Source organism: Fusarium coffeatum, assembly GCF_003316985.1.
Source record: "Fusarium coffeatum strain FIESC_28 chromosome Unknown BRIP53273_contig_53, whole genome shotgun sequence".
NCBI classification, from domain to species: domain Eukaryota; kingdom Fungi; phylum Ascomycota; class Sordariomycetes; order Hypocreales; family Nectriaceae; genus Fusarium; species Fusarium coffeatum.
The window spans coordinates 45,224-66,165 of record NW_022157850.1 but is presented as its reverse complement, the minus strand read 5'-3'; the positions used below and the strand labels follow the sequence as shown (position 1 = coordinate 66,165).

At 50.0% G+C, this 20,942-nt stretch overlaps 8 protein-coding genes across 8 annotated transcripts; 5 read left to right on the top strand and 3 right to left on the bottom strand.

Annotated features, from left to right (window-relative positions):
* Positions 1–212: 212 nt before the first annotated feature.
* On the top strand, positions 213–1,832 carry FIESC28_02427 (uncharacterized protein; the record flags this gene model as incomplete). Its single annotated transcript, XM_031156576.1, has 1 exon — positions 213–1,832. The coding sequence occupies one exon, from the start codon at positions 213–215 to the stop codon at positions 1,830–1,832; it is 1,620 nt and encodes a 539-aa protein (XP_031019357.1).
* A 2,033-nt stretch (positions 1,833–3,865) lies between these two features.
* On the top strand, positions 3,866–5,755 carry FIESC28_02426 (uncharacterized protein; the record flags this gene model as incomplete). Its single annotated transcript, XM_031156575.1, has 3 exons — positions 3,866–3,900; positions 3,956–5,690; positions 5,744–5,755. 3 exons carry the CDS (start codon positions 3,866–3,868, stop codon positions 5,753–5,755), a joined length of 1,782 nt encoding a protein of 593 aa, XP_031019356.1.
* An 886-nt stretch (positions 5,756–6,641) lies between these two features.
* FIESC28_02425 (uncharacterized protein) lies at positions 6,642–7,513 on the bottom strand (the record flags this gene model as incomplete). Its single annotated transcript, XM_031156574.1, has 5 exons — positions 6,642–6,706; positions 6,765–7,025; positions 7,082–7,211; positions 7,330–7,342; positions 7,497–7,513. 5 exons carry the CDS (start codon positions 7,511–7,513, stop codon positions 6,642–6,644), a joined length of 486 nt encoding a protein of 161 aa, XP_031019355.1.
* Positions 7,514–8,169: 656 nt separating this feature from the next.
* FIESC28_02424 (uncharacterized protein) lies at positions 8,170–8,706 on the top strand (the record flags this gene model as incomplete). Its single annotated transcript, XM_031156573.1, has 4 exons — positions 8,170–8,248; positions 8,302–8,327; positions 8,382–8,496; positions 8,552–8,706. 4 exons carry the CDS (start codon positions 8,170–8,172, stop codon positions 8,704–8,706), a joined length of 375 nt encoding a protein of 124 aa, XP_031019354.1.
* Positions 8,707–9,245: 539 nt separating this feature from the next.
* On the top strand, positions 9,246–12,205 carry FIESC28_02423 (uncharacterized protein; the record flags this gene model as incomplete). The annotated part of the gene is made up of 3 exons (XM_031156572.1): positions 9,246–9,444; positions 9,519–11,277; positions 11,332–12,205. The coding sequence occupies 3 exons, from the start codon at positions 9,246–9,248 to the stop codon at positions 12,203–12,205; spliced, it is 2,832 nt and encodes a 943-aa protein (XP_031019353.1).
* A 106-nt stretch (positions 12,206–12,311) lies between these two features.
* On the bottom strand, positions 12,312–13,487 carry FIESC28_02422 (uncharacterized protein; the record flags this gene model as incomplete). Its single annotated transcript, XM_031156571.1, has 1 exon — positions 12,312–13,487. One exon carries the CDS (start codon positions 13,485–13,487, stop codon positions 12,312–12,314), a length of 1,176 nt encoding a protein of 391 aa, XP_031019352.1.
* A 2,276-nt stretch (positions 13,488–15,763) lies between these two features.
* FIESC28_02421 (uncharacterized protein) lies at positions 15,764–18,273 on the top strand (the record flags this gene model as incomplete). The annotated part of the gene is made up of 5 exons (XM_031156570.1): positions 15,764–15,817; positions 16,097–16,143; positions 16,208–16,303; positions 16,360–16,444; positions 16,498–18,273. 5 exons carry the CDS (start codon positions 15,764–15,766, stop codon positions 18,271–18,273), a joined length of 2,058 nt encoding a protein of 685 aa, XP_031019351.1.
* A 579-nt stretch (positions 18,274–18,852) lies between these two features.
* FIESC28_02420 (uncharacterized protein) lies at positions 18,853–19,404 on the bottom strand (the record flags this gene model as incomplete). Its single annotated transcript, XM_031156569.1, has 1 exon — positions 18,853–19,404. One exon carries the CDS (start codon positions 19,402–19,404, stop codon positions 18,853–18,855), a length of 552 nt encoding a protein of 183 aa, XP_031019350.1.
* Positions 19,405–20,942: the final 1,538 nt, after the last annotated feature.

Here is a 20,942-nt window from a genome sequence, read left to right as displayed (position 1 = left end):
CAGCCCTCAACCATGATTGAGGCAAAAGAGCGGCGATATTATGATGTTATTGGCGAGTACGCTGTCCATGAAGTAGATGGCTTCACTCTGAGGCGCGAGGTCTAGCCTCCCTCTAGCGTATAAAGTGTCGGCCATTTCCTCCTACTCCCCTCATCTATGAGACCGTTCTTTTGATCCTCAAGCGAATTTTGCAATTCGATTTGGCCATCACAATGCATCTCAGTCTTGTTCTTCTGTCAGCCCTTGCTGGGCGTGCCACTGCCACCCCTTGCCCACCCTGGATGGGCCATGTCGCATCTTCATGGGCGGAGGCTGCTTCCAGGCTGTCATCTGTTGTCGCTGAAATACCTACTATGTATCCCGGAGGGCGAACAGCGCCTCCTAATCGCGCTCCTGCTGCTACAAGCACTAAGAAAGGAAAAAGGCTTGTTGCAACATCACCAGCCACTGTTGACGCCGACAAGGTGTCAACGACTGAGGCGGCCTCTTCTTCTACAAGCTCAGTCTCCCCAGCCAGTGTCTCTTCAACCGAAGATGTGCTGGTGACGCAGATTACTACAACCATTACCGTAACTCCCACTGTCGCTGCTTCTACATCGGCCACTACTTCTACATTGACTACTTCTTCTTCATCGGCCACTGCTACATCTACCGATGAGACCGCTGACGACGATTCAAATCTGGAACGCCGTGACGAAGATGATGAGAACTCTGGAAAGCGAGTCGATGGAGAGGTAGACCTGCAGAGAAGCTCTAAAGAAGCGGCCCTCGAGCTGGAGGAGGCATACGACCTGCAGCACACATTCGAAACCGCCGTCCTAAAATGGGCTGAAGCTCAAAATGAGCACGAGAGGCAGCGAAAGGTTCTGAAAAAAATCGAGGCGGAAGTCAAGCGCAGGATAAACAGTGCCCTTGATTTGGTGAAAGAGATTAAGGACAAGCAAGATTCCACGATGTCAAAGGAGAAGGAGCAAGCAAAGACAGAGGAGGCGAAACCCAAAAACATCATCAAGCGCAACGAGGGAGATGGTGGCGGATGTGGATGCGGACGCAGTACCAAGCGTCAGCAAAGTAGTCGCGGTTCATGGGAGAATGGTTATGGATGCGGACGCAAGACCAAGCGTGGAGGAGCGCGAGATGACATAGATGGTCACGGATGTGGACGCAAGACCAAGCGCGGAATCTGGGAATATCCTTTGCGCAACAAGGATATCCGAGGCGCCAAGCATGTGCAGGAGGAGGACGAACTATACGAGAGCATTGGAAAGCAGCTGGAGAAAGGCCTTGAAAAGAAAGAGAAGAAAGACAGGCCCATATACCTGATCACTGAATCGATGAAAGTCTATAAGTGCTCCAGACCCAATGGGTGCGACCTGTACGATTTCCAAAACTTCGACGTGGAAGCCGACGACAGACATCATTTCAAGCAAGTCGGCAAGGAGACCCAAACAGACAAGGAAGAAAGGCTATCCGAGAAGGGGGCAAAGGAGGAGAAGCAAGACGAACAAAAGTCTGAACCTGACCCTGAAGCTGAAGCTGATAGCTCCATGCTTGCTAATGGAGACGAGAAGCAACAATACGAGCGCATCTCAGCACTCTATATGCAATACCGCAGCATGCTTGTCAAGCCCATCCAGAAAGATCTCGATCCTATCCTCAAGAACTCCAAGTACAAGGAAGACAAGGTAATGGCGGCGCAGTACCACAAGGGCAACGAGCGAGAACAGCGTAAGCGACTGACCCGGCTCTACATGGACTATCGTTACATGCTTGTGTCCAAGTGGCAGCAGGCACTTGACCCTATCCTTCATGATGAATCTTCCGACGATTAGTTGATGGGGTGGATTTGTACAATGCCCTGAGTTGGCAATATTGACAGAGAACTGCTAGTAATTAAAAGAATTTGCTTTTATTTTCTGATGTGTTCCGTGAAAGATGATGACAGGATTCACCGGGCAGGATGCATCAAGTTTGTACGCTTCAGGGGCTGCATGCTGACCGTAGATATGAACTTGGCGTGGGAGACATCCTGTAAAGCGTGATTCTTGTCGTACCTCGTAGATTATACTTGATCTGTAGAAAAGACCAAGTACGTGACGGTCAGAAAGATGGACCAACGTGTTCAAAATGGAGGGTGAAGCAGATGTCAGGGGGCTAGAGAACCAAGTAGAAAGTCACTCGCAAATCTCAAGAAGAAAGCGGCACTTCTGAACGGCAATTCTGTCTTGTCAAGACACAGTCGGGTCAATAATGGGCATGGAAGTGAACTTGATGTGGCAAGGATCAAGTTGACCGAGGAAGAATCAAGCAACACTCAACTGTATGGAGCAGGTTTCACACTCTTACAGTGTGCTTAACACTTTATGAATCGTTTCCTGTTCCTCAGAGAAAGATTCGACAGCTTCAAGGACCCCAATTATATCCAAGAAGATGCACGTCTCGTCTAGAAGGACAAAACTTGACCACAAAAATTCAAACTCAATCAGGGTACTCGCCAGCAGCAGGGACACAATTGTGCACTAAGGATCATATAATGCCAGGGAAGCAGTTGAAGTGTACATTCTATCCACAAAGGACCACGCCATGATACTTGAACGTAGAGGTTTGACGGCACGGGAGCCGTTAGCAAGGATGACAGTAGCCTGGATAGTAATTGCACACCATCCAGGCATGTAACAGCGTCTAGAGATGTGAAGAAGCCCCTCAATGGAGGAGCCTGAGCCGGAAAGACGGACAATATCACGATACCGAGTCGAATGGAGGAAATTGATGCTTCAAGGTAGTAAAGGTAGAGAGAGGCAAAGGAAAGGGTCTGTAGGATGGGTTGTCGTTGACGGAGTCGAGGCTTAGCTTCATGCAAGATTCGTATAGCATACCCTGGTCAGGTGCGTGAGACGATTAGGGCGATATCCGCACAAGCGAGCGATGAGGCTCAAAGGTGAAGGCATAAATTGTCTGGGGGAAAATGGGGATGTTTGAATTTGGTGTCCAACTTCAAGATGACATCCCTGTCAAATCGCTATACGAATCGTGCATTAGCGTGGAACTGCATGATTGGTGCGTAGAATTATCTGGGGCTGAGGGTGCTGAGTACCTGATAACTTGGTGATATTCCACCAGAATTCAAGGTACCTCAATTTCCATCTGCATGGATCGGCTGCTTTGCCTGTCAAGCCTTGACGTTGATAGGCTGTATCCCCTGAGGGAAATTGGCCCCGAGACGCAAAAAGTGAGCGCGCCAATCGTACAACACGTTTTCTTATTCGGATTCCCCATCGCGAGAATTGATGCCTTCCATCCTTTAGTCTACTGTACCTACCTACCTTAGGTACACTGCAGTATGTATGGCTCCGGGTTGGTTGGCCATTACACGCCCCTCCACTAATTTTCCTTTCTAATTAATTACTGTCGGGTACTGTAGGTTTTTTTTTTTTCTTTCCTCCCCTGATCCTCCAGAAAACAAGAAGATCTTGATATATCATCATTATCAAAGATTGTCCACTGCGGATACTCAGCCTGATCGGGGGTATTTTCTCCAGTGCTCTAGTCTTCCATTGGAGGTCGCCGTCACCGCTCGCTCCTCTTTATGGTCCACCCCCTACACTAACTATTTGTTTTGTTTGCTTCCGAGGGAGGGACCACGTCTGCATTTGCATTTGCATTTGCATTTGCGCCTGCATCTTTCGTCAAACCCCAAAGTGCAACTGAGGCGCCCAATTGCTTCTCTTGTCTATGCTTTATGCGCGCACTGTGAGACAAGCTCGAGCACAGTCTGTTGTCAAAGCCTGATTGACAGTCGGGCTCCCATCTCTTCCCCAGTCACTTCTGCAACATATATAGCTTCTCTTGAACCCCGTTGTTCAACATGTCGTCAAGATATTCTCTACGCCAAACGCCTAGGTTTGTCCACCTTCCTTGAAACCATCTGCATCATAGACTAACATTGCCTTCCCAGGAAGAAGGAACTCTTCGAGGGCATGGTAGAGACTCCTACTCGTCGTTCACGTTCAGCGCGCCGCCAGACTTCTCAACCCCTTTCAGACGTCGAGACCGACTCCCCTGTTGAACCCGTCGCCCAACCCATACGTCGACGAACCGCCAGATTTACAGAGGAACTCGACGACGAGACAGATTCTGACAACATGGGAGCTGTTAACAGAGCTGCCAACGGCAAGACCAACGGCCATGCTAATGGCAATGGCAATGGCAATGGCTATACTAATGGAGACGCGACCAACGGCCATGCCACCAATGGTCATGCTACATCCAACGACGCTTCTGGCGCTGCCCCTGTCCAAGCTGTCATGGAGAAGAGCGAGGGCGTTTCTCACGATCCTCATGTTGTCGATGGTTGGAGACCGGGCCAGGACGCCAAGATCGACTACTCTGGAGAGTTCGAGTTTGGTGGTTCTCTCGGCACCGCTGCCATGATGACTCTCTTCCCCGTTCTCATGTGGTATATGTGGATTGGTGCTACCTACTACGACGGCAAGTTTCCCACCAGGGCAGAAGGTCAGTCTTGGGGCGAGTTCGGTGCTCATCTTGTCAACCTTGTCTACACTGGCGCATACCCCCGTCTTCAGGTCTGGGCTTGGTACTGGTCTTATCTCATTGTTGAGGGTGCTTTCTACTGCCTTCTTCCTGGTGTCTGGGGCTACGGTAAGCCTCTCCCTCATGAGGGAGGCAAGCAGCTGCCTTACTACTGCAACGCTTACTGGAGTCTCTACACCACCCTGGCCTGCCTTGCTGGTCTGCACTTCTCCGGTCTCTGGCCTTTGTACAACGCCATTGATGAGTTTGGCCCTCTTCTGTCCGTCGCTATCCTGAGTGGCTTCCTTGTCAGCATTGTCGCCTACTTTTCTGCTCTCTGGCGTGGCAAGCAGCACCGCATGACTGGCTACCCCATCTATGATTTCTTTATGGGTGCCGAGCTGAACCCTCGTATGTTTGGCATTCTTGACTTCAAGATGTTCTTCGAGGTTCGCATGCCCTGGTACATCCTCCTCATCCTCAGTCTTGGCACTGCCGCTCGTCAGCACGAGCAGTACGGCTACGTCTCTGGTGAGGTTTGGTTCCTTGTCATGGCTCACTTCCTCTACGCCAATGCTTGTGCCAAGGGTGAGGAGCTCATCATCACCACTTGGGACATGTACTACGAGAAGTGGGGTTTCATGCTCATCTTCTGGAACCTCGCTGGTGTCCCCCTGTCCTACTGCCACTGCACCATCTACCTCGCCAACCACCATCCTGATGTGTACCGCTGGAACCGTGGTATCCTTGCCGCCATGTACGTTGGCTACCTCTTCTGGTACTGGGTCTGGGACAGCTGCAACAGCCAGAAGAACCGCTTCCGTGCCATGGAGAAGGGCAAGCTTGTCCTGCGCAACACCTTTCCCCAGGTCCCTTGGCAAACCCTTCACAACCCCAAGACCATCGTCACACCCCAGGGAACTATCCTGGTTGACGGTTGGTACGGCCTTGCTCGCAAGATTCACTACACCGCCGATGTGTGGTTTGCTGTTTCTTGGGGTCTGATTACCGGTTTCGAGAGCCCCTTCCCTTGGTTCTACCCGGTCTTCTTTTGCTGCATGATCGCTCACCGAGCCGCTCGTGATATTCACCGCTGCCGTCGCAAGTATGGCGACGCCTGGCTCGAATATGAGCGACGCGTTCCTTACCTCTTCATTCCTGTAAGTCTATGATCCAAGATCCATCTTTCCAACTTGTTGCTGACATTTATCAGTACGTTATTTAAGGAATTGCCGGAATTTACATTGAAACTATCAAAGTTTATTTCTTGAAGGACCATATTCGCATCCATTATTATCACCCAGTGGCTCTTATTGCCATCAATGAATGGTGTTTTGTTGAACGGACAAATGTGCAATAGACCCAAGCACGGGACGCGGCATGATGAACAAAAGGGGTAATCTACGCATGAAGAGACGAAGAGACGTAATACAAGAGGAGGTTTGAAGGAAGGCTGAACATGAGGTTCCAATGATTTTGGAAACGATCGGACTTCCTTCGGGGGTTCTTAGACCTTGTAATTATTATACTTGTTTATATACTTGCTATTATTAGTTTTGGTTAGAAGACAAATAATGTTTCAATCATTTCAAGTCAACAAAACAGTCACAAGCTGAGGTAACAACGCTGTTGGCATCAAGGCTTTACATGTATCGGTGGTAGATTTAGTGTCACATTGACGTCCAGAGCTCAGTAGTAAATAATAACAAATGCAATGCGAGAAACAATTAGCAATAGCATACACTGATTACTCGAGTTCCCTTCACCGTCTATGATGAGAAGCCACCCAGAGAATAACACGCGCATTGACAGTATTTTACAGAAACCATACTCATTGCGTACCAGCCCCCCTCTTCTTCCCAGTAAAAACATAACAAGAGCTCGAGTCCATTATCCCATATCCATGCGCAAAAAGGGCAGGTGCAAGATCAGCCCTGACCATGCGCTCACGTCTCCAATCCCCTGCTCCTAGATCCTTATCCGGAACAGGAAGCAGGGAAAGTTGTAACGCCATATATGATCTCATTCATTTATGCCATGCCAAAGAACAGCCCGTGTCTTTTAGTACGTTCTTGTCAAGCTTAGTTCCAGACAGGCGTTGTCGTGTTCCTCTAGCAGACAGCGTCGACGTTGGCCTTGGAGTTCATGAGCAGAGCAACAATAAGACCGTAAAGACCTGCGGAAGGATGTTAGACAACTGGAGGGTTTCAAGCAAGCAGAACATAACGACGTACCGAGGACTTCAGCGAAAATGAGAATCAGAATCATTCCGACGAAGAGACGGGGCTGTTGGGCAGTTCCTCGGACACCAGCATCACCGACAATACCAATGGCGAAACCAGCAGCGAGACCAGCAAGACCGACGGAGAGACCAGCACCGAACTGAATGAAGCTAGTGAACAGAGGAAGATCCTGCTTGAGACCGTCGGAGATAAGAACCGAGACGACGAGACCGTAGATACCAATAATACCAGCCATAATGACGGGAACAATGTCTGTAAGAATTAGTATTGGACTTTTCCTATAATGCCGATGCTAGAGGGTTGCGTACTCTTGACGATCAGGTCGGGGCGGAGGACACCCATGGCGGCGATACCGACACCAGACTTGGCGGTACCGTAAGAGGCACCAAGGCAGGTGAAGACAATGGCGCAGGTGCAGCCCATGGCACCGAAGAAGGGCTAGATGAAGGTCAGTCATATGCATTTCGATGGTAAACCGATGTTGTCGACCGCCTCACGATGCGAAGTTAGGCGTCGCGAGGTGACGTCGACGGTACGGATGACGTGGTGGACTAACCGAGTAAACGGGGCTGCAAAGGCGCGCATGTTAGCTTCAATCATCAATAATAATGTTATGCGAGGCCATCTCGACAGTTTTTCGCGTTGAACGATGATGCCAGAAGCTCCGTGTGATGCATAAGTAGCTTGGTGATGACGGGGGCAAGGAGGCGCGCAAGCACATACCAAAGTTCGCTAACCATCTTGACTGTTGTTACGCGAAATGGAGTAGATGTCAATCGGAGAAAGTATTGGAAAAGAAGGCGTAAGGTACGTGAAAACGGCGGACGAGCTGAATTATCGGGAGATGGATTCGTTGAACGACGGGCCGGTTGCTTGAGACGAAGATGTCGAGGTAAGGTGTGCTTGTTAAGGTCTCATTCCAGGTTGGCGTCTGGTTGGCGGCAAGTTTTGCTGTACTCTGGTAGGAGGGAGAGCACGGGGGAGCCTTACATAAGACGCCACGGGGCTCCCGCTGTTTCGGATTAAAGATGGACCATCACTAGTTGCGACTCGGTGGACCAGTTAGTCCAGTGGATTCCGAAAGCCTCGCATGCACCAGCCACACAAGGCTCGCCGCCACAAGTGAAATTTTCCGCCTCGGCGCATATGCTTCTAACTTTTTTTTTCTCTCTTCCTCTTCTCTTGACTCTGTCGATACATCTCCAACTCACCATTCCCAACATCAATTTTTAGTCCTCGGGGCGAGCCAACGCAAGGAACCCTGAATTATACCATCTTGTACGTTCGATACAGCCAGCGCCGGCCTGCGAATATCTCGACCGCCTTCCCCAGAACAGCTACTGACCGCCCGTGGATAGAATCTTTCCTCTACGCAAACCTCGGTTTAATCTTCAAAATGTCTGAAAGTGCTGCCTGGCCCCTTGCCGATCAGAAGCTCGAGCAGGAGCTTCTTGATCTCGTTCAGTCTTCTCAGCGTAAGTGCCCTTCGAGCTGTTCCATGAGAGATTGTCGCTAACTTCTTATGCAGATGCTCGCCAGCTGAAGAAGGGTGCTGTAAGTGTTGCCTAGCTCGCAACTGCATCTCGGCCCTCACTAACAACGATGTAGAACGAAGCCACCAAGACCCTCAACCGTGGTGTTTCTGAGCTTGTCATCCTCGCTGCTGACACTCAGCCTCTCGCCATTCTCCTCCACCTTCCTCTTCTCTGCGAGGACAAGAACGGTAAGCGCAATTGGTCAATCGATATCTCGATATGTTTCTAACTTGTGTCTGATAGTCCCTTACGTCTACGTCAGCAGCAAGATGCACCTCGGCCGCGCCTGCGGTGTCAGCCGTGCTGTCATCGCTGCCAGCATCACCAGCAACGACGCCAGCGAGCTTGCCGGCCAGATCCGAGCCATGCGTGACAAGGTCGAGCGCCTCGCTATCTAAGATACCCAAGGAGACGAGGAGGAAAGCAAAAGATGGAATTATTTTCGTCTATGGACAGACGGTTTTGAAAAGCCGTTAGTTGATACTTGGACCCATTGCAAACTTTTGATGCTTCGGGCTCATGTATCTGGTGCAATCATTGGTGTGTGAAATTGAGGCCTTGTTTGGGTAAAATAGTAATATCATCAACTGTCTTGACGAAGTCGCAATACGAAAACGAGCTAAAGTGGATATGTCGAATTATTTGCTGACGCGAATGCGGTTTCGGCGGCTCTTTGGCGCTATATACACTGGTTCCAGCGAACTGCCAAGTTATGACGTCTCCACTACCAAAAATCGATTAAACTGATGCGGTCATATCTGATTTCTGTCAAGTGAACTGCAGCTTCCATCCATGCCCTGGCTCTTTCTGCCGCTGGCTTGTAACTCAACTTTGTACCTCTTCTTGTTGCTTGATCGTCAATCTCTTACTATCGCTCCCCTGTCGTTTCTTCTGAATGCCCTTTTACCATCGCTAACAAAGTTCCGTGCCCCGCACAATGCCTGCCATCGCTCGCAAGCTCCTCATCTGCGCAGCGATTGATGGGCTTGTAATACAGCCTCTTTCCTCCAAGGGCCAACGACCTTTCCAACCCGTACGAGTTAAATACGGCGACGCGTCAATCTCTCATGTCCCACGCGAACATGTGCCAGACGATTCGAAGCCAGATTCGTCGTTCGAAGCTTTCGGAGTGATTGGTATGCGATCTTGTGGCGCTTACGAGCCTGACTTATGTCATGTAAGATCCAGACTAATTGTTTTATAACTTTAGGACTTATCACTGTATCAAAATTAAGCTACTTGATTACTATCACCCGGCGCCAGCAGGTCGCACAGATTTGCGGTCATCCCATCTACGTCGTTACTGAAGTCGCCGTCACTCCTTGTACGTCCAAGGGGGGCGCTGAAGAAGCCATAAAGAGAACCTCGGATCACTTATCACGCCAATCAAGGGACTCGGGGAACGAGAGTGATAGCAGCGAAGAAGACGTCGAATTTCCTTCCAGAACATCAGATGAAGTGGACGATGCCGTTATTGAGGACGGCGATGCGAGGCCAGGTTCGGCCAGGAGTCGCGTTGCTGAAGATGTAATTCGCAGAAGGGGAAGCTATGGCCGATTTGCGCAGCGCTGGTTCAGCCGAAGTGGCTGGACTTTGGACCAAAAGAGGAACATGGGCTTGAGCAATGCTCCAAAGGTTCCAGAAACTGGTTCTGTCGCAACTGAGACCTCGGCCCAGACTCAAGAGGGTTTTGAACAAGTCACGCCCAGTGAACCTGAACTTTTGCCAAAATTGCTGCGAACTGCTCAAGTTCTCTTCGGCTCATCCCGAAGTTTTTACTTTTCTTATGATTTTGATCTCACTCGTTCTCTAGACGAGAGATCTGTGCCTCCAAACACTGAGACTCCCTTACACAACCAGGTCGACGAGGTGTTCTTTTGGAATCGTCATCTCCTACAGCCATTTACATCAAGTGGGCAAGATTGCCTAGCATTACCATTGATGCAAGGTTTCGTGGGACAGAAGACCTTTGTCGTGGATAATCAACCTCCTCAAAATGATGACAAGGGCAAAGATTCGGTTGAACTTTCCGATCTTTCGCCTTCAAAAGAGCACTCGGACTTCCCAGGACTTGGAAGCTCTAGGGCTTCTATTGATCTTCGCCCTTCGGAGAAGAAGTATCTCATAACAGTGATTTCGCGCCGGTCCACGAGAAGGGCTGGTCTGCGATACCTGCGCCGAGGCATTGACCAGGACGGTTTCGTTGCGAACATGGTAGAGACTGAACAGCTTCTTTCCACGCCTACTTGGGATCCCTCTTCAAACATATACTCGTTCTTACAAGTAAGGGGCAGTATTCCTCTTTTCTTTACACAGTCACCGTATGCTTTCAAGCCCACCCCCATACAACAGCACTCAAAGGAGGCCAACCAAACTGCATGCCGTAAGCATTTCGAGAGCCTGTCTAGGAATTACGGAAAACTTCAAATAATCAACTTGGTGGAAAAGCATGGAGTCGAATCGATTATTGGTTCTGCATACGAGAAAGCGATGGAAGAAGTCAACAAGGGGACAGCTCAAGACCACGAGATACCATTCGAGTGGTTTGACTTTCATGCGGCCTGCAAGGGCATGAAGTTCGAGAACGTCAGCATGCTTTTGGATCAGCTTCGAGATAAAATTGAGAGCTTTGGCAGTACCAAGCAAAATGATGGCAAGCAACTAGCCCGACAGCAAGGCGTCTTCAGAACCAACTGCATGGACTGCCTTGATCGCACCAACGTCTGCCAGAGCTCGTTCGCAAAGCATATGCTTGAAGTCCAGCTCAAGGAAGAAGGGTTTGATATGAGTACACAGACTGACCAGGTCACGGCTTGGTTCAACACCCTCTGGGCAGACAATGGCGATGCAGTTTCAAAACAGTATGCGTCAACAGCGGCGATGAAGGGTGATTATACAAGAACACGGAAGAGGGATTATCGCGGGGCTCTGAATGATCTGGGTCTCGGTCTTGCAAGATACTACAGCGGGTATGTTATGGGCCTCATGTCCTCGATTTGTTGATTGACTGCTAACCAAAACAGCATGGTCAACGACTATTTTAGCCAGGCAGCCATTGATTTCCTTCTTGGAAACGTAACGGAAAGGATCTTTGAAGAGTTTGAAAGCGATATGATGACAAAGGATCCAGCCGTTTCTATCACCAAAATGAGAGAACTGGCTGTCGAGCTGTGTCAGAAACGAGTAATAGCCGATGAGAAGGAAGAGTTCCACGGCGGATGGGTGCTCCTCAGCCCAACCACGCCCGACACCATTAGGTCTTGGCCGCTGGAAGAAGTTGTTCTCCTGCTAACAGACGCGGCTCTATATTCGTGTCGTTTTGACTGGAAGTCCGACAAGGTATCGTCGTTCGAGCGTGTTGAACTCGACAGCGTCACGGGTATCAAGTACGGTACTTATATCACCTCCACGATCTCCCTTTCCCACGTCGACGAAATTAAGAACGCCGGCTTTGTGGTGACATATAGTCCCAGCAAGAGTGATATTCGACGTACCAATACACGGACCCTTTCGAGTCACGGTGCAGTGCCAGGGAAGGAAAACCCAGCAGAGCAAAAGGATGCTAGCTTACCAGCCAGCTTAGCCAACCTGCTTACAAGCAAGACGTCTTCAGCCTCGCCTCCAAGCGTTCGCCGTCTTGTCTTCAAGGCGACCAACGTGGATTCATCCGTCGCTGTCTTGGGCGATGATGGACCGAAGCAAACAGAAACCCAGCAGGTATCCACAATATGTGGTGATATTGACCGATTGGCACTGGAAAGACAACCAAGGCAGCCAGAAGAAGAGCGAAAGACTCTCGTAGAGACAGGATCCATCATTTCTCTTGAGGAGGCGAAGAAAAACACCAGTCTGTTGGAGCAACTGGGACACTCGCTCAAGAAGATGGTATGGGCATGATCGATCCCATCGCTCGACAGATGACTTAGATCATTGACCAATACGTAATAATGACATAGATAATACAAGACATAATACTGATGCATTGCTCGAATGGCGTTCTTCATCAAATTGGTTTTTGCAGACGGTACAAGTGCATCTGATAACGCATATTTTCCAGGGCGATCGGATACGATAAGCCTTCTGGAATACGGAACCAGATAGAGTCGTCCGATTCTAGCTTCTCCCATGAGTACCCAGAGGTGTCAGTTTCAAGAAGAGTGTGGTCAAGTAGCCATTGCATAGGGTATTTCTTCTTCTCCTTGCCCAAGGCTGCTTCTGAGTAGCTGCCTGGACTATCCACGACGAGCACGAGACTACCTGGGGCGAGTACCTGTCCCAGATTTTTGAGGAACTTGGTCGTCTTTCCGATTCCCGCCGTCGTATACAATTCATTGAGTGTAAAAAGCATGGTCAAGAGTATAGGTACCTTGCCATTGGCGCATTGAGCTGAAAGTGAATCGACTTCAAGGCTCAAGACATCTTCCTGGACAAAACTGAGCGAGAGCTGATCCTCTTCCAGCAGTGGACGGTTAGCAGCTTGACGAGCTGCAGAAGCATACTTGGAAATTGGTAGCGGGTTGATAGTGCTCGATTCTAGGAGGGAGACGACCAGCGCCCAAGGACCCGAATCGAGCAGTGTCAGACGACCATTCATGGACGTGGTTTGAATGTAAGAAGCAAACGCAACGTGCTCAGCAGCACAGCCACCGACAGATAGCATATGTAGAGCGGTGTTCCGTGTAGTGCTGTCAAGTTTGAGATCTTTGATGGATTCTATTCCACCTTCAGAGTCGAGTTCCGGCTTGTCATTCTCATCTGCGGGAACTTCACCCTGGTTCCGGCTAAGACCTGATTCTTCGCGTGGTGACTCCTTGTTAGAAATGAGAATACCATCAAGGTGATCCTTGATGCTGAGTAGCACCGTCGTATAGCAAAGGGCTCGTGTGGGGCTCCATCGAGCAGCGTAGGCTTCAAGATAATCCTCTCTCCCAAAAGCGGTAGCAAACTCCCTATTGAACAAAGCCTGTTTTATTTCCTGGAGCAGTATTGTGAAATCATCCGAGGCGAGTGTCTTGCTGAAAGCACTTGAAAAGATATTTAGAAGTCGCTGCTGTTCTTCTTCGCTCTGGAGAGCTGGTGAAGAGACTTCCACTGGCGGGGCATTTGACTTTTTGCTGCTCTGTTTCGAATGCTTGGACGAAGGAGCAGCCTTCTTAGTTGGGCCTGTTTTCTTGACCATTTCTTCCTCTAAATTTTGGTATCTCTGATTTCTGTTTTAGTTCATTGGCCGGGTTCTCGTTGGTAGGAGTCGTCGGTTGCCGGTTGATTTGATATTGGAAGAAAAATCTCGGACATATTTTACCGTTGAAATCGACAACCCCACTTGGATCGAGCGAGGATTGCCCTAGAAAGTGAGCTGGCGGTTCTTCGGTGAGAGACAGAGACGGCCAAACCAACGGTGAGTGTAAGTGAGTACCCGAGATCGCATGGTATAGGTACCTAGGTAGAGCAGGTCGGTAATCTTAGCAATCAATTGTGAATATTACCACATCAGATTTTTGTTTCCCGTTTACAGTTTGTCACAAGTCGCCGGCGGCCGCGAGAGTTCTGATCGGGGGACTGGACGCTCTTACATAGAAATGTCATATCATTCATCAGCAGTTACGGCATCATTGATAAACATTGGCATAGTTTATCCTTTGCCGCGTTGGGCTGGAGGTTGCTGCATGTAGGTACCACACCTTGACATCCATCTTGGCTGCTTTGTCTTGTCTTGTCTTGTCTTGTCTTGTCTCGTCTCATCCTTTGTTTCTTCAGCACCGGTATCGCTCCCCATCAAATTCCCAATCCCCAGCCTCAAATACGATAAAGGCGTTAGCTTACTCAACCAGTTGCGGCTGTGGCATATAACATTAGCCGCACCTGTAGAACAGCCAGTATACGGCATTGTACCCGACTCAATAGGAGCAGTCGGAGTTACCCCTCTCGTCCTCTGGACCCCTCCATCGTGGGGGGTCATGTTTTAGGCGTACCAATTCAAAACTCGTTGGAGTTTCTAGATCACCCATTGAATGGGCATTTTTGCCTGTTTCAGCGTTTGGTTGCCGGGTAATTTAACCAGTATGCGACAGTTATAGCCGCAGCTTTGGGCTTGAGGGAAATAAAAGCAGTCCGAGTCTAGGTTGTACAAAGCCCGGCTGAGATATGGGAGAGTGGAATCATCTGGCTAAGCGCGTTTAGTAATATCTGGTGTTTACTTACACCACCTCACTGTTAGGTACCTGGGTAGGTATGAAAATTTCATTATCGAGGCCAAGAATCGCCAGCAAAGCATCTAGCCATGCACGGTTCACATGCTGGATATATTATCGAAGAAATGTAATGCAATGACGAAGTGGCCACTCGACGTCACAGAGCGAGAATTTGTTGCAAGCAAGTGCCGCCGTTATGGAGATCCATGGATATTCATGGATGGATGCTGATGAAAGAGGGTCCACAGCTGTACCTGTCTGCGTCTATAGGTAAGGTAGAGGCGTGTCTTTGTAAGGCGAGACAAGACCCTTATGGCAACCAGGACCATGCTAAATGGTCTGTCTTGGGCACGCATTGATACCGCAGCCTGTGACTGGATTGCAGAGAAATGCTTTCATCCATTCGAGTTAATCATGCTTTGATAATAACAGCTGTCATGAGAAAGGAAACCAAAAAGTAAGGCAAAAGGAGGGGCATTGTTACCCTCCACTGGGTTGGCGTCACTGATGATACCCCCCATCTACTGTACAGTACAGTACCTAACAGGTCGGGTATCCCCCACCGGGAGTCTCCACTCGGCGTGTCGCCGGCCACATTGACCTCGCTCGGCGGCGATGGCGGCGGGCTTTGGATTGGATTCTCTGTGTTTGGTGAGCTTGAATCTGAGTTTGGCTGAGGACGAGGACTCGACAAGGTGAAGCTGTCGGTCTACCCTTTTGGGGGTGGCTGGTAGCTAAGTCACTGCAATAGGTACAGTACTGTACTCGAATTCGCATTAGATCCGGTTCAATAGTTCAGGTACTCGGTGCACCTCAAAAGTTTGGAGATATCATGGGACTAACTGACTGCCGTGGGCGGGCATAACATCAACATTAACATCTTCATTCATCCTCAACAGTTAGTTAAAAAGAACATTTCTCGAAACATAGCAATTGATCACCTACTACCATATTACTAGAAAATACCATCGTGTCAAGTTGAACAGCAACGGGATATCGCCCGGCCGAATTTTCTACAAGACTGGGAAAACTGGAGACCGCTAACATTTCATGACACTACCGTACCTGTACCCCTCCACCCTTGAGCTGTAGAGCGTGGTAGGTAGACGTCAGACGTGCTCCGTTTTATCTTTCCGTCATTCTACCATCCAATCCATACCTACCTTCCACTCCCTTTTCATTCTTCTTTTCCTTCCTCCTTCTTCTCCTCCTCTTTCTTCCTTTCTTCCTCTTCATATATCCAAATACTCATAAATCAATCAAAATGGGTTACGGCGAGATCGATCAGAAGGCTATCAACACCATCCGTGTCCTCGCGGTAAGCTCCCCTCTCTTTACTTTATTCTACTTTCCCCCCTCGAGCTCACTGCATTGGTTTTTACCCCGCCACGCTTGCCCCGCCATCTCTTCCCATGAGAAATGAGACATGAGAGACGAGCAACAATGTGGTGAGAGTATTAATCACAGAGACTTCTGTGGTGTGGTCTTTTGGCAGCTTGTAGGATTTAATCGACATGCTCGCTTTGAACCCGACAGCTCAGCAGGACCATGTGTGTGAATCGCATGAAAGAATCATGAGAACTAACGAGCTCAACAGGCCGATGCGACCGCTCACAGCAACTCGGGACACCCTGGTGCTCCCATGTGAGTTCACCCATCCTCATCCTGCGACTGGACGATAGAGAATACATACTGACTTCATTTCTAGGGGAATGGCCCCAGTTGCTCACGTTCTGTTCAACAAGTTCATGAACTTCAACCCCAAGAACCCCGACTGGTTGAACCGTGACCGTTTTGTCCTCTCGTAAGTTTACTCTTAGGTTATGACTTTGTCCATTGACTGACCGTTTTGCGCTTCAGCAACGGACACGGCTGCATGCTCCAGTATGCTCTCCTCCACCTCTTCGGTTACGACCTCAGCATCGATGACCTCAAGGCTTTCCGAGTATGTTACCCAAATCTCGTGTTCCCTCCTGTTTGTGCTAACAAATCCCACAGTCAGTTGACAGCCGCACTCCCGGTCACCCCGAGGCTCACGACACCCCCGGAATTGAGGTCACCACCGGTCCTCTTGGTCAGGGTATCTCCAACGCTGTTGGTCTGGCTATTGCCCAGGCTCACACTGGCGCCGTCTTCAACAAGGACGGTTTCGAGCTTGTTAACAACTACACCTACTCCTTCCTCGGCGATGGCTGTTTGATGGAGGGTGTCTCCAGCGAGGCTTGCTCTCTGGCTGGTCACCTCCAGCTCGGCAACCTCATTGCCATCTGGGACGACAACCAGATCACCATTGACGGTGACACCGCTGTCGCCTTCACCGAGAACGTCCCCAAGCGATACGAGGCTTACGGCTGGCACGTCATCAAGGTCGAGGATGGTGACCACGACCTTGCTGCCATCGAGGCTGCCATCAAGGAGGCCAAGTCCGTCACTGACAAGCCTTCTCTTATCCAGCTCAAGACCACCATTGGTTACGGCTCCAACAACCAGGGCACCCACGGTGTCCACGGTTCTCCCCTCAAGGCTGACGACATCAAGCAGCTGAAGGAGAAGTGGGGCTTCAACCCCGATGAGAGCTTCGCTGTTCCCCAGGAGGTCTACGACTTCTACGGTAAGCGATCCTCCGAGGGTGCCGCCCGTGAGCAGGAGTGGAACCAGCTCCTCGCCAAGTACAAGGAGCAGTACCCCAAGGAGCATGCCGACCTCGTCCGCCGACTGACCGGCGAGCTTCCCGAGGGCTGGGAGAAGAGCCTCCCCGTCTACACTCCCGCCGACCCCGCCATTGCCTCCCGAAAGCTGTCTGAGACCGTCCTCAGCAAGGTCGAGAGCGTCATTCCTGAGCTCTTCGGTGGTTCTGCCGATTTGACTGGCTCCAACTTGACCCGATGGAAGGAGGCTGTCGACTTCCAGCCCAAGTCCACCGGTCTCGGTGACTACTCCGGCCGATACGTCCGATATGGTGTCCGTGAGCACGGTATGGGTGCCATCCTCAACGGTCTGGCTGCCTACGGTACCATCCTCCCCTACTCCGGTACCTTCTTGAACTTCGTTTCTTACGCCGCCGGATCTGTCCGTCTGTCTGCCCTCTCCCGCATCCGCACCATCTGGGTCGCTACCCACGACTCCATCGGTCTTGGTGAGGATGGTCCTACCCACCAGCCTATCGAGACCCTTGCTCACTTCCGAGCTCTCCCCAACACCATGGTCTGGCGCCCTGCCGACGGTAACGAGACCAGCGGTGCTTACTACGTCTGCTTGACTGCCAAGCACACTCCTAGCATCATTGCTCTGTCTCGTCAGAACCTTCCCCAGCTTGAGGGCTCTACCATCGAGAAGGCCGCCAAGGGTGGTTACGTCTTGAGTGAGGTTGAGGGTGCCGATATCACCCTGGTTGCTACCGGTTCCGAGGTTTCCATCGCCGTCGACGCCGCCAAGTACCTCCAGGAGCAGAAGAACATCAAGGCTCGCATCGTCTCCATGCCCTGCTTCGAGGCTTTCGACCTCCAGGACAAGGAGTACCGCCTCTCTGTTCTCCCCGACGGTATCCCCTCTCTGTCCATTGAGGTCATGAGCACCATGGGCTGGGAGCGCTACACCCACGAGCAGTTCGGTATCAACCGATTCGGTGCTTCTGGTGCCTACAAGGACGTCTACAAGAAGTTCGAGTTCACCCCTGAGGGTGTCGCCAAGCGTGCCGTCGCCACCATCGACTTCTGGAAGGACGTCCCCAACGTCCGATCCCCCATCAACCGTGCTTTCCAGCAGATCATCTAGATCTACCATAATAACGAGTAAAAAGAAACGAAATATCAGCGTAAAAACCCGGTACAAAATGAGACCGGACAGAATGATTATGACGATGGGCTATGGAGCAAGGTTTTGTGGATTTCGAGCAACTTAGACGTACTACGAGATGAAATTAAATCTTTTAGAACAAAGAATTGCTATGCTGTATCGTGCTGTGATGACTGCCTGCCACATGATTCTATCGTCTATATACTTGTTTGTGGTAGTTGATTGATTTGAAATCGTGCCCGTAATCAACATGCGGGTGCGTATGCGCCTCCAACCTGTCTTGGATAAGGACATGTGAATTCCTCGTAAACCCAGATGCTCGCGGTTTTGAGCACCATCTCGCATTTCAACTTGAACTTGTCGCATAGGTCGTACATAATGGTCAAAGCCAGATGACGATCCACCAAAAGGTTTATCTTATTTTCCTCATATACTTCATGTCGTTTTCGCATTTCTCCTTCGTGGTATCGCTTGGTATTGCATCGCTTCGTAAACGTAGTTCGTCATGTCATGAAAACGACAAGCATTACTCAGATCATAGGCATATCCTCAGCCTGATCACTCTTGCGCATCTTCGTTTGTGCGCTCTTGACTACTCTCGGCAGCCCACTCCTTTTGAATCTCTCTTCCCACGCGCTCCAGTCTTGCCGATGCGCGGCGGGCCTCTCTTGCTTCGTCTGCGGAACCTGCCACGACTACGCCCACAAGCGGCGGAGCCGCATCTTCGGAGCGCGGGTCGTGGTGCGACGTCGGCGCTGGGACTGACCGAGGTGCTCTTGGGTCAGCGCCGTGACTTGAACCGGGCGCCGAGCCTGGACGGCTCGAGGCAGCCACCGCAGTGTTGTTGTTGGTGGTTGTATCGACAGCGTCGCGAGGATCAAGATATGAGTGCAGTACCACGGGTCCGCGGTCTGGGTACTCGACCATGAGGCGCTGAGGCCGGCCGAGACCAAGTCTTTGAGCGGCTGTCTGTGAAGATAGTGCGCTGGAGGTCAGAGCTGTGAGGGATTCGAGGTGCGATTGCGACGAGGCTGATGTGATGAGCGGGGTGAGAGTACTGTCGGAGAGGTGGAGGGAGAGGGTGGGGTGTTGCGATGGAAGGCTGGCCATGGTGAAGATGGCGAAAGCCCGAGGTATGGCTATGGCTGTCTACAAGATTTGAGAATGATGTATGTTAGAGCTAAAGAGTTCTCGTTGGACAAGATAGAATTTTGGCGCAGTTGGAAAAGGACGAAATATTATGGTGAAGTTGAGTGGAGGAGGGGGCTTGAGAATTAGGTCATGGACGGATATGGATGAATGGATGGATGATCTGGTGGTGTTGGAGGGACTGTCCGAATGGCGGCAGACAGGGGAGCTTTTTTTGGCGCCCTCGCTTGGGGCTTGGCTAGGTCCATAGGCTGAACCCCGCTGTGACTCTGTGAGCTTTCGGCTCTGTCACTCCCTTGTCTCTGTGGTGTGCTGTTGTTGTGTTGCAGTAGGTACTAGGTCAGGTAGGTTCCACATACGATAAATCCAGGGTTATTTGTTGCAAAGAGGGGAAGCTGTTGAGATATGGATATCCATTGATATGGGAAGATATCATATCTGGCTAATCTTTCGATATCCAACATTACCTAATACTAGAATCTAGAACCCAAATTTTGAAGCTTTTGGTCCTATGACTCTCTACATCCAAAAGCGTTATCGGCAAACCTGGTCTTGCTCTTAATAAAAGACCCATTGAATGGCAATCAGCAAGTTGAGAAGAGCTCAACGTGCATAGGAACTTACCGTTCCCCCGCCTTTACTTTCCCCACTGACAGCGATGGTGAAATTCATTAGACAGCCGGTCGAGGCCAAATGTAGCTCAACCTAAGTGACTGAGCCGCCGTTTTCCACAGCTCCTTCAGCACCTAAACCAGATCTAGATAGGTAGGTCTTAGCTAACTCGAGAGCTACGTCAGAGTTTGTGGGGAGAACAAGAATGCGGAATCTCAATTGCGATTACGGTGTTTCACTTGATGTGTTGGTTTAACAAGAAGGGAGAGTTGCAATCCATTTTGAGCTCCTCGCTTCTCTCCAGATGGAAACTCACGTACTGCAGAGGGGGCATGGCGTCAGAAAAATCATGATTGGTTCAGTAAGAGGCTGAACAAATCGTGGGGTACAGGAATGATTACCAGGGTTTTTGACAACGGTTTGCTTGGCTACAGCTCCCGATTATGTTAGTGTGGATGTGATAAATTTTGAAAGAGGGGGTCGACAAGATAACATATGCCTCACTTATGTTGTTAGCATATTATTTTTTGTGACGATATTATTAATAAGGGCACGATATCTGGTTGCAAAGACAAGATTTGTTGCAAAGTTGAAGGTGGTTATTAAACCTACCTAGACTTTGGATGACTTATCTCCTTAAGCCCCCGACTCTGCACATCCCGCACCTATATTGTCATATAATCACCAATACTTAGATTTCTTAGTGAAACTTAGGAAATTAAGTATTTAGTTTTATCTCTTAGGCTTCTGATTAGCTAGGCAACTAGAGGTGCGGGATGTGCACAGCCGGGGGCTCAAGTAGATGTTGAGGCGGTCAGCCCAGTAACAGGAACCGGGGATGTTCCAAATATTATGATTGAAGAATAGGTACCTATAATGACATGGAT